Here is a 13,127-nt window from a genome sequence, read left to right on the forward strand (position 1 = left end):
AAATGTTTTACAGTGGATCCAGGTGATGGATTTTTAAAAATGTGAAAAGTAGAGATGAAATAAATCCCTTTTCGATACAATAGAACAAAGGTTTAAAACTCAAGCTACCTATAAAACTCCAGATCAAAACAAAATCGGGAAACATTTTAACTAAATAAATAAAAATGCAATATGCCATAGATGATGTTAATTTGTGGTTTCCTAAGTCAAAATGCTGCCTCTAGATTTAAATCTGACACCATTGCTAAAAGATTTCAATATGGAATTCTCATATTTCAATATGAAGTTTTCAACATTTTTAACACTTGGTAAAGAAAATTAAAACACAACGTATGGGTTTTTGATATTGATTATTTTTTGTAATAGCAACTTCTATCCTCAATTTAGAAGGTTATGACTCTCTAAAAATAGAAGTTGTTTTTTAATATTTGAAAAGACTTGGTTTCAACCAGACTTCCATGGTGGTTGATGGTAAAGAATCAGTGATAACTGCAGGCTTTGCAGAGAGCAAGTTTTTATTTATGAATCATGAACTAACCTAAGTAGAATGCCATTTGCTTATTATAATGTTAGCATAGTCTGAATTTTAATGAAAGATTTCTACATACTAAGTGTGTTAGTGCAAAGGTGCTTGAGGCTGGTCATAGTTACCAGTCCCCTGAAATATGTGTGGAAAATGTCTGTTCTGCAGAATATCAAAAGCAAACTGCACCAAAGTTGGTAGTATTATCTTTTGGTTTTAACCAGATATGTCTGTGTCCTTAATTAAGTATAAATTCAATTTGATGGTGGGCAAAAGCCATTCATATTTAATTCTCACTTTTATTAAATATTAGTTTAACCCCAAAATGTTGTTTGAGTTTTTACTTGTCCCCCACAAAATTATTAATTTCAATAATCCATATTTCAAGCTATCTCAACATTCCTGGGGATATCATCTTTGTCACTAAAATTTAAAAACAAGGTAATTTAATTAACAACTGATTGGATTGCAAGGAATCACAAATATTAAGAACAAATAAATTCCAAATTGACAGCTAGATAACTGAATGAGATAGTTCTTCCCATATGGCTCACTTTATGAAAACTCAGTGTGCAAAAATCTGAATTTTCAAATACACAAATTAGAGAATGCTTCATTGCTTTATAAAATAACGAGGAGTTAAAACATGAAGTTACTCCCAGAATTTATTTTATACCAAGGGAGCTGCACCAGTACAGGCATCTTATTTCTATATTTACTCTAACTAATCACTGAATAATATTACCAACTAGTCATTTATACAATCCTTCTGAAGGATAACATTTTCTAATATGCAATTTTTAGATTGATCATGGAAATGCAGGTGAGCCTAATTCAACACAAATAGCCATTTTTAACATTAAAAACTGAGTTGGGTTTTAGAGTCATGTTATTATTTAGGAATTATTCTAGGAATAATGTAGAATATACAGGCTGTTGCAACTTAGAAAATTGTGATGATTAAAAAGAAAGCTGATTCTGACTTGAACAAATGACTCTCTGCTTCAGGTACAAGAAGGGCCAGAAATTGACAGCAGATGGGCACTTAAAGGTTTTACACAAGGAGACAAAGCACACTGTGTTCATTCAGAAGGTGTGTGAGACAGATGCAGGCCTCTATGTTGCTCGGGCCCAAAACACTAGTGGCACTCTCTCTTCCAGTGCCATTCTCTACGTGACAGGTAACATCGGGCCACCAATCACGAGAATAGACTGGATAACGCTGTGTGTCATCTATATTAGTGTTTCACTAATGTATTGGCTACTCACATAGTAACTAGAGTATTGACCCCACTGGATGCCATTGTCACAAGCTGAAAGGACAGTAAACCTGTGTCTCTCCGCTGCACTTCTCCCCCATCTGCTTCTCTCCCCCCACTCTGGATATATTACTTGTTTGATTAATGCCACTGCTCCTTGAGATGATTCATTTTTCTTTTATTGTTTTAAATGTTTACTTGATGAACTTGGTAAATTATTTGCAACAAATAGAGATATATCTTGTGCTCCAGAAAGAGATGTCTTCGATGCAATAAACAGTCAAATTATGCCATGTTTATTACCTCCTAGAGGGAATTTAGGTGCACTCAGGTGGAAAACTCAGATCAACATATGGACACGTATTAAGTCTGAAATCCAATTTATTTTTGATCCTTTATTTATGGTGTATAATTATCAATGTCTCTTTTTTCAGATGTAGCAGCAGAAATCTATAGTCCAACTTATTTTCATTGTCATTAATGTTGATGTTTATTTTTTGACTTTTGTTTATCGAACCTCTTTTATTTGTTTTTAACATGAGTTATATTACTTAATAATAGACAAATCCAAGGGTTATTGCAAACAGATTATAAAATTCCTCTTGCTATGTTCGACTTGATTTCTTGGAATCTGAATATCCATTGGATGTATAGGTGTCCCACACAATTCAAGTACAGTTTGGACCTTAGGTTAGCACTACGACATGAAATACATGTTGTGCTTTTAAATCACTATATTAGCAATGAATGGACCAAGGACACAACATAGAACCAGATTTTCCTGCATACTGATTTTAGCTCTGCTGTGGACCAATTTCCACAGTATTTGGTAACATCCTTCCCATCTATAAAATGGATCTCATTCTCTACCTCTCAGTGGAGTTTAGAAATTTCATTTAGTGCCTTGTAAGGATGTGGGAAATAAAAGACAGGAAGTCAGTGCTAGAGATAATTATAGTGTTTGTGAAATTTGTGTGGCTGTGCAGTCTACTATTATATTCATTTGCGTCTTGCCCACCATATCTCTCATTGGCTTCTCAGTTAAATGCCTTAGTTATTCTGACAAATAATTAGAGAGATATTTTATGTGCAGTATGAGAGTAGCAAATGTATTGACCCTAGAGTCAGAGGACCTCAGTTCAAATCTAGCCCTTGATGCATACTACCTACATGATCTTTGGCAAGTTACTTATCTTCCCAGAGCTTCAGTCCCTCATCTGTAAAATTAGAGTGTTGGACTAGATATCCTTTAAAGTTTTTCATAGCTCTAGATTAGTGATTCCCAAAGTGGGCACTACTGCCCCCTGTTGAGTGCTGAAGCGATCCAGGGGAGTGGTGTGGCCACAGGTACATTTATCTTTCCTATTAATTGCTATTAAAATTAAAAAAAATAATTTCCAGGGGGCTAAGTAATATTTTTTCTGGAAAGGGGGCAGTCGGCCAAAAAAGTTTGGGAACCACTGCTCTAGATTTTTGATTCTATGTAGGACTCCAGACAATTCCAAGTATCTAAAAAGGACCAATGATATTTCCTAAATTGGAGCTTAAATGTTTTGTTTCATTTTTTACTACCTGACTCTAACACCTTTCCAAAGAGACAAAGAACCTTAAGGAAAAACTCATGAGGATTCAGAGTGTATAAGGTAGGGAAAGAAATAAGCCAGAAGCTCAGATAGCATCTATCTTTGTCTCATAAAAATCATTGTAATTATGAAGAATTTGTTGCATCTTTATAAAGAAGCGTCAGAGTCTAATCTCTAATTTTTGGGGAAAGGAGTACCTTTACTCCTTTTCTTTTTGTTGGTTTCATTCTTTAGATGATCAGATAAATATTGTAAACATAATCTTATGCCAAAGAAAAATCTTTAATTAAAAGAATAATTCATTATACATTTTTGACAAAGGCAAAAAAAAAAGAATTGTGTCACTGAGGGCCTATAAATAATTAAAATACTTTAATAATCATATATTCAACTTGTCATTAAAAATTACTATTTCATCCAAAGGTCTGGCATAAACCACAGAATAAAAATGATTTCCTGACTTTTGGATTAAGATAATTTTTTCTCCCTTTTAAATTCTGTCTAGAAATCTGACAAAACACAAGAGAAACCCATGGATAGCACTGCTGAATGTTTATTGTCTTAGTGGTCCTATTCTTTCCCCAGAGTTTTAGGTCTGCTTATGGGTTTCTGAGTAATGCCAAAAGCAAAGATTTCTTAGCATGTACATGCATTGTACTTAAGCTTCTATTTATCTTCTCAAGGGACTTATCTAACAAAGTCTTTTTTCCTTGAATGCTGCTTTTAAGAAATAAAAACAAAAGTTTTACTTCTACAATCACATTCAAATTCCACAAATCTTTGGTTTTATGCCAAAGAATAATTGTCAGTATTTTTTCTACTAAGAAAAGTTATCAAGTTAAAAGTCAAACAAACAAATCATTGCTTCTGGGAAATAAAATATAATCTGAAGTACAGGTCAGTAATTTGCTACTGGATCCATTAGTTCATACTCCATCTTTAGTTGTCACATAAATACATACCCAGAGATTTAAAGAGAGATCACATATGTATTAGCCAGACTTTTAAATTAAAAATAGTATATGATATTTAAGGTTTAGTTGTAATATAAGCCTTAAGGTTGGATATTAAAAATAGCGAGCATTTATAGTGATTTAAGATTGACAAACCATTTTACAAATATTGTTTGATCAAGTAACATTTGATTGTCAACAACAGCCCTAGAGAGAGGTGTCATTATTATCCTCTTTTTACAGATTTAGAAACTAAGACAAAAAGCAGTTAAATGATTTGCCCAAGGCCACATAGCCAATAAATATCTGAGGGCAGATTTGAATCTAGTTCACCAGGTCCAACACTCCATCCGCTTTGCTGCCTAACTGCTTCTAGTTTAAGTACTAATTCATATAAGAAGAGATAAATTGGTTGTCTATTAATGAGCCTTTAATTTACATTCTAATCCAAAAAGTTAAGTGTTATTTTTATTTTAGTAACTCTCTTTGCCTTGTTCAAATATTTTTCTGGTTTAAAGTTTGGACTTGATTTAAATCAGACACAAGTCAAGCAAAAACTTCCTAATAGCTAGAGCTAAAGTGAAATGGGAGGCCCAGAAGACTCCTCTATCCACTTTGCTGGAGTAGTTCAAGCAAAAAACTTGATGATTATCTGTTATATTGTAGAGGGAATTCTTGTGTGGATTGAATGAGATGGCCTCCAAGAATCTTTTCAATTCTGAAGTTTGATAACAAAGCCCAACTCTCTTGTATACAATGTAAGCTTTAAGAGAAGAAGTTGGATTGTAGGAAGAGCCCTGGATTAGGTCTCAGAGTACCTGGATTCAAATATCAGATCTTCTGGTTATTGCCTGTGTGACCTTGGACAAATCACTTATCTGGGAGTTTCACGTTCTTCATTTGCAAAAAAACACAAGGTAATTCAACCTAGACAATATATGAACTGGCTTTAATTCCTCAGATTCCATTGTAGTCTTATTTAATAATTTTAATAATAAAATTAATAATTTTAGTAATAATAGTTTTATTTAATAATTATCACAAATAGTCTATAATCATGACTCAGGCTCAAATTGTTAGTTAACAAAGAAAAAACTACCTTGTATATTAGAGATGTGAACACGAGTATACTAATTTTTCTTTCCTTTAGACCAGTGATGGTAAACCTTTTAGAGACCACATGCCATGCTCCCTCCCCCCAGGTGTGCTAGGTGTGCCTTGCCTCCCCACCCCTTACCCTACTTAGGGGAGGGAGGAAGCACTCCCATTGGGCTGTTGGTTGGAGGGGTTGAAGTGAGGAATGTCCTCAGTGAGTATAGAGAGGGGGAGGGGAGTGACTCAAGTTCTGTGCTCCCCTCCAGCTCTCCTGCCTGTGAGCCACCCACCTTCCCTGCTGTGTGTTCCCACTGGGCTTTGGAGCAGAGGGACAGAGGATGGGAACAAATGTCATCAAGCACAGTGGAGAGGGGGAGGGGAATAACTCCATCCAAGTCCCTCTGCCTTTCTAGTACTGGGGGGGCTGGGAGGAATGGCCAGTGCCTACAGATAGTGGTCTGCGTGCCATCTTTGGCACCTGTACCATAGGTTCACCATCAAGGCTCTCGGCGATAACTGGCCTTTAGATTAAAGTATGTATAAAACACATGCATGGTGTACAGGCTATAGTAATTTCTATTGTGGTTATAGCCATATTCCTTCCATACACACACATATACACATATATAGTAACTCCTACCATAGTCATAGCTGTGTTACACACACCTACACACACTATTTAGTAAATGTAGGTAAAAATAAAAATTAAAGGAATACTAGAGGGGAAGAGGAAGAAGAAATGACATTTCAGCATATACTTCTGGTGTAGAGGAAAAGTTATAAGATTTGAAGTTCAGGGAATCTGAGTTCAAATCCTGCCTTTGCAACTAATTACTCATGTGACTTTGAATGAGTCTCTCCATCCTTGGACTTCAGTTTCTTCATCCTTAAAGTAAGGAGATTGAATTTCATTTCTGTTCTGTGATCATCTATGTCCAAAGAATGAATACGTTAATGTAGAAGGGAAGGGGACAATTCTACTTGCTTAAGGGGGAATATTTTGGGCTACTGGTATATAAAACTTTATTATGGTTTTAGAATTTCTGTTTGTTTGTTTGTTTTTTATAGTGGCGAAACTGTCCTAAATCTCTGAGCCAAGAATTAAAGCAATAACCCTGATTTATAAAATGATTACAATTCTAACAACTCTCCTTTTTACTAAGTGACAAAGTGGTGCTAGTCTTGTATTCCCTTATCCCAATTTTTTTCCCCAAGAGCAGATTTTCAGAAATAGATATTGTATGTAATCCATTTTTGCCATGTTCCTAAAGATAGATTCCTGGAAATATTACAAAGGTGGCTATGAACTCAAAATTTACCTATGCCCGTACACTGTGCTTCTGATGACCAAGCTCCAGTTGCCACTCCAGACTCAACATTTTTTGATTTTTTTGTTTTTTTTTAGTTCTCTACAGTGATTGCTACATATAAGATATTAACGTCTCTAGAGTGTTTGAAAATTCTGGAGACATAAACCATTTTTTTTAAAAAATGTACTTCAATCAAACTTTGCAATGGTATCAAATTTCAGAACTTGGATTATTTGAATTCCAAATCAGTGAAAGAAAGGTGGTAGCATTCTGTTCAGTTTTCTACTTTTCTTTACTCAAGAGCATTTTTTCTTAGAAAATTGTCATCTGTTTTCTTCATATTTCTGTCATATGCACAGTCAGTATTTTCAACCCTGCAGTACCAAGTAAGTGAGTTGAAACAAAACAGATTATCTCCCAACGTGCTTTGGGAGGGTTCCTGGCAATGCAAAGGCAGGACGACCTGTTTCCCATTTATAATCAGCAGAGTGCATAGCCACATCAGACAGCCTCCAGATTTGCATTCACTGAGTGAAACAGTGTCCTGCCTAATTCAATAACAATTCATTTTCTCTGCTTTCATCACATGAGATGAGATTAGAATTTAATCAGCTATATGTGAATCCAACCTGAAAAAACAAAACAAAACAAAAGGTGCAAAGCTGCTAATTTGGCCCTTTCCCAACTGCCTGCATGCTGGGGTTGCATATTCTGGTCCATTTTCAAAGCTCATCCATGGAATGAGATAGCAAGGCTAATAAAGGCTATGGTATTATGGCTATGGAGTCAGTTAGTCTTGGTTTATATTCTACATCTAACACTTGTGACCTTGGGCAAATTACATAATGTCTGGGCCTCAGTTTCCTAATCTGTAAAGTGAGAGAATTGGAATAAATGTTCCCCTGAGCCTTGATCTCTTATCCTTTGATACAGTTATGGAAAATATCAGCAGGGCAAAAAATCAGAAAGATGAAAATATGAGTTACCCTTTCCTGTATTTCTAGCCCATATTATTTTGATAAAGTCAGAATACTTTGTGTATTTTCTCTCTCCTTTACCTTTTTGTTAAAATATTGCCATTATTATCCTTGTGATTATAAAAATAGGATTTAAATTTTTTTCTTATTACCTTAGGTCAAGTGAAATAATATTTGCCAAGTGCTCTGCAAAACATAACATGCTATTTAAATGGGAACTGTGATTCTTATCACACAGAGAAGCATTAAACAAAATATTAAAACATTGCAAAATATTAGGTCTTAAATATTCTTTACTTTTTATCTCTCTCAACCATCATAACAGTATTTTGAAGTCTTTCCAAGCTCTTATGACATAAAAGGTAAAAATTCAGCATTTAATCATGGGTAGAGAAAACCAGTTACCTAGAAATCAAGCTTTCTCTCCTCATTTAAGATAGCCATTGTCATTACCCAGCAGAGAAAGGTCTTTGGGAGATCATATATCCTTGAACATACAATTCAATATCACAAGCATTTAGCGAATTGTAAATTAAGAAAAGTCATTGATCTTGACTTGAAGGATGAAAATGGAGAGGCAGGGAGGAGTTGTTTCTGATGGTTTCTAATATCCTAGTTATAATTCTAATATTCTTTTGTCTTTATTATTTTATTAGTAGTATATGTTATTTATATGTCATGTTATATATAAAATTATTATTCTTTTATCTTTATTTTTCTACTTTCTTTCACCCTTCATAACTAACCAAATTGCCACATCTTGTCAATTCTACCTTCAACAACATCTCTTACATCCATTCCTTTCTGCCCACTACCATTACACACCACCATAGTTCAAGCCTCATCACATCTTGTATTATCTATTGCATTAGCCCTCCAAACTATTCTTCCTGTGTTCAGTGTTTACGTCACCCTCACCCCAATCCATCTTCCACCTCCATCCTACCAAAATAATCTTCCTAAATCACTAGTCTAACCATGTCATACCAATGTTCAAAAAACTTCAAGGGCTCTATTGCCTTGTGAACAAAATTAACCTTTCAGGATCTGATTCCAACTTATCTTTCCAACCTTCCTGATTTAATTATTCAAGAGCAGTAGAGTATTACTAGATAAATCTCTCCTCCTCTTTATTACTTTGAAACAATCAAAATGCAGCCAAACCAGATTACTCCCTATGACTGACAGGTCACAGCCTCTCTCTATGCATGTTATTCACATGTCCCGAATGCTTTTTCTTCTCATCTCTGCCCTTTGCAAACCTTATCTTCCTACAGGGATTAGCTCAGGGGCTACTCCCTATATGTAGCTTTCTGTGATCCCTACTAGCTGGAATTTTCTCCTCAAATTTTTCTAAAGCATTTTGTTGAGATTATTTTGCCTTATTGCACTTAATCATGTAGTCTAACTCACTTCCATACTACCACCACCCAGTCTTTTTGAGGCCAAGGTCCAAGACATAAAAAAAAAAAAAAAAATCAGTGTATCTCCAGTTCGAGGACAATGCCTTACACATACATTCTCTCAGATATTTAAATGGATCTGTAATCTCAATGATAAAAAACATTCCCACTATTGATAAAGATTATATGCCATCATATCTGTCCATCCTGCCATTTTCAGTCTTTCCATAAGTTCACCACCAATGTGCCGATGGCCTTCCACTGGAGGACACTCTTAGAACACAGAGGGTATGCAGTAATGTTTCCTTGTCCTCTCCACACGGCCCAGACTATCTTTTATCATTCATACATTTCCTGAAATAAATCCTTTATTTTGTCTTTTTTTCCCATCATAATTTCCTTCTTATAATATGTTTCAGTGCTTCAGGCTGATTGTGTGAATTCCCAATGGCCTTTGGTTGGTCCTAATTTTCAATTATTGAGCAATTATACTGTTCTGTGACTTGAAGAATATAGCAGCAGCAGAAAAATATGGCTACTTTTGAAAAATAGACCTATGTTTCAGGGAGAAGCAATGAGTCAGTAAAAGCACTCTTCAATTTGTCAAAGGCAATCCTGCCTTGCACATAGTAGGTGCTTAATAAATATTTGTTGAAGTTATAGTGATAAGTGGGGATGAAGTGGAGATTATATTAAATAGCTCGTGTGAGGTGGCTTCCATATTTTCAATAAAGTAAAAGACAAGTTGATCCACTTGCACTGCTGGGAAAGAAGATTGAGTCCTTAAAATAGAGAGATGTCTCAAGGAGTACTCCAAGGAGTAATAAGAGGTGAAGCTGGGATAGGATAAATTCTGATTTCTCTCCTTCCTCTTGTTCTGATAGAATGGTTAATAGACATCATGAATATGTATTCTCTAGTTACAATTCCTCACACTTATTTCCTCTTGCAGCTAGATTCCTAACATAGATAACCCAGTTTTGAGAATTAATATACGCAAGAATAAAACACAACAGAAAAAGGAATCTCTGTTTATAGAGTACTTATAGCAAATGTGGGCATTTGCTACTGAATTGTCATGATCACCAGAATAAAGAAAAATTGTGTGTTATAGCATGTACAAGATTCTCTAAAAGAAATCTTGTTTAAATAATGAAATGATTTTTGAAAAAAAATGTTAAGTCCTTTTTTATTTTCAAAGAATAATCCAGGGAGGGACAATTTATGAAATAGTGCTCTGCTACCCTGGAAGAATTAATTTACCTCCCATTGGTGAGCACTTTCCTTCCAGCTAGTACCGTGCTCATGTTGCTAATATTATTCCTGTGATAACTTGGGAGAACTCTGAGGCCAACATATCTCTGGCTCATTCAACTTCAGAGAAATGCTTGGTCTTATAAAGCTAAATATCCTGGTCTGTTTTTTAATTAAAAGATAAAATATAAGTAGGCACTTTGACACCCACATTTTCTTTATCTATACCTCTTTCAATGAAATCAAGAGTGCTTATACTTTAAATTAAACACTCTTTCTTCCATCCCATTATATGTGTTCTCAACTGTCAATTTTGGTAACTTGTTATCAGTGTTCACTTGCTGGCATTTAACCTTTACGTGAGATTAAACAAAAGAAAACTGATGTACCAGAATATTCTTGTGTTGAATTGGCCTTCACCAAAAAAAAAAGCTTTTTTAATAGCTATCTCTAGTGGGGGCATGGAAAACGTCCCTTCTCAGACTGTAAATTGGATTCACAAGGAGAACACTCAAAAATCATCCTCATTCTAGCAGCTAAACAAGTCTTAGGAAGTAAAAGAAAGTAGAATTTATACATTTGGGACTCGGCAACCCACAGAAATTCCCTTTTGGAAACCAGGATCTACAGAAGAGACTTCATAGAATGTTGGCATGAAATCTGCATTCTGAGGAATGGCCCAAGGAATACTCCTCTAGACAAGACCTCCTTTTCCTGTCCCTGGATGTCGTGCCCAGAACACTTGGTGTACAAAACCCTCAGTGAGTTATAGGGAAGATTTTATCTGACCCAGAACTACTGAATATTAGTCGTTTTATATACTTGAAATACCTGAAATACAGGAAATTAGAATTGGTAGCATAATTATTTTGCAACTTTAGAAATTGCCAAAATGTAATGCTATGCAAATATAAACTTGTATAAGAAATCTGTGTGACTCTACTTATGGTTGGATGTACTTATATCTCCAGATATAAGACTCTAGGCTTGTATACTGATGTGCATATATGTGCAAGTGTCTATGTATACTTTTATATATGGCATATATGTACACATATACAGTAATGTGTATATATGTGTGTGTGCATGAGATTTTGTGTATATATGTATGTAGATAGATTTTATAAATATGCATGTGAATATGTATAGAAATAGACATAAATATCAATTTATGCCCATATGTGTATAAATATAGACAGATTTATAAGTATGTGTATATAGATATATCTATTTATCTGAATATATTTTCACATATATATTATTATATATAATTGTATAACATAATACAATATATAAAAGATATATTTATGTAAATAGATACCACAAACTTACATAGATAGTACCTGTATATGTGTATACATATATATATAGCCCACACGGATATACATAATCAATAAATGTAATATGTACCAGGCATTGAGCTAAATCCTGAGGATACAAAGACAGGCAAAAGTGCCATCACAATCACTGCCTTCCAGGAGCATACATTTTGATGTTGGGGACAACATGAAAATAAATAGATGGAGAGTGAAAGAAGGGTAAGCTTAGAGAGGAAGGCTCAAGTGCCTGGGGAAAGTAGGGGAGCCCCCTAGAGAAGGTGAGTGTTGAGAGAAACCAAGGAAGTCAAGAGACAGAGGTGAGGAGCATTGTGGGCACAGTGGGCAGAAAGAGGCAGAGAAACGGGGGCTGGAATGTCGTGGGGGAGGAACAGTAAGTAGTCTATTTGAAGGCTTGGGGTCTATAGTGTGAGAAGACTCCAAAGAAGGGAAGGAGCCAGGCTGTGAAGAGCCTTAAAACCCAAAGGGAAGACTTTATCTGGATTCTGGAGGTAATAGGGAGCCACTTGGTTGAGGAAGGGTGACATGGTAAGACTTACAACTTAGGAAAATCACTTTGACAAGTGTGCAGAGGCTGGGATGGGGGTCAGACACCTATATTTATATATAGCCTAGAGAAAATACTCAGGCTTGTGAGTAATTCACTTGGCATTTGTGCTGAGCCATAAATAGCTATGGTAGACTTATGGAAAGGAACACTCGCTCTGCTCAAGGTCTTACCTGTGAGGCTACAAGAAGTTGTGAGCCCAACACAATGACTTTTCTGGAGATAGCTCATTATAAACCAGTTCACGTAAAAGAACTTTTTGAAAATGAGGGAAAGAGAACATTGAGGTAGGAACAAATAATCACCAAGGCTACATAAAAGGCTATTCAAATCCTGTTCAATAAGAAGCTTTTGAAAAGAAATTTGAGACATTTGGTCAGGGTGCAGATAAAACACCCTGAATGTCACTTAGGTGGAAACCCTCAGTGAATTTTAATTGGTTATTTCCTATGGAATTCTGGATTCATAAAGATAGTGTGATTTTTAGCCCCTTGTAAATATTTGGCAACTAAGCATCTCTCTAGAAACAAGGATGATTTGTGTTTGTTGGTTTGAAAGTACAAAGAGCAAATGATATATTCTGATGTCTACATTTGCATCCTTTCTACTGATTCACTTCAATATGCATTTACCAAGGACTTCTAATGTGCAAGTCTTTGTGCTATGACATGTACTGATGACCTAGGCATGAAAAAAACAACTTTCTCCCTGATCTCGAGCTACTTACAGTCTAAAAGTGGAATTGATATATGTACACAAATAAGTGTGATTTGAGGTAATAATGACTCCTCTGTATATAGTGCTTTAAGTTTTACAATATTTGCTTATTTAATCAAATATGAGCACTGTGGAGTAGGTTGTGTCTTAGAAAGCCCATTTTACAGGT

General features: G+C 35.2%; 1 protein-coding gene across 1 annotated transcript in view; it reads left to right on the forward strand.

Annotated features, from left to right (window-relative positions):
* The window catches only part of CCDC141 (coiled-coil domain containing 141), a 280,596-nt gene extending 278,800 nt beyond the window's left edge, over positions 1-1,796 (forward strand). The window contains exon 23 of the mRNA XM_044669079.1: positions 1,532-1,796. Within this exon, the coding sequence (XP_044525014.1) occupies positions 1,532-1,796 (265 nt within the window). The remainder of the gene's footprint in view (positions 1-1,531) is intronic.
* The last annotated feature ends 11,331 nt before the right edge of the window (positions 1,797-13,127 follow it).

This window comes from Gracilinanus agilis, chromosome 3 (assembly GCF_016433145.1).
Source record: "Gracilinanus agilis isolate LMUSP501 chromosome 3, AgileGrace, whole genome shotgun sequence".
NCBI lineage: Eukaryota > Metazoa > Chordata > Mammalia > Didelphimorphia > Didelphidae > Gracilinanus > Gracilinanus agilis.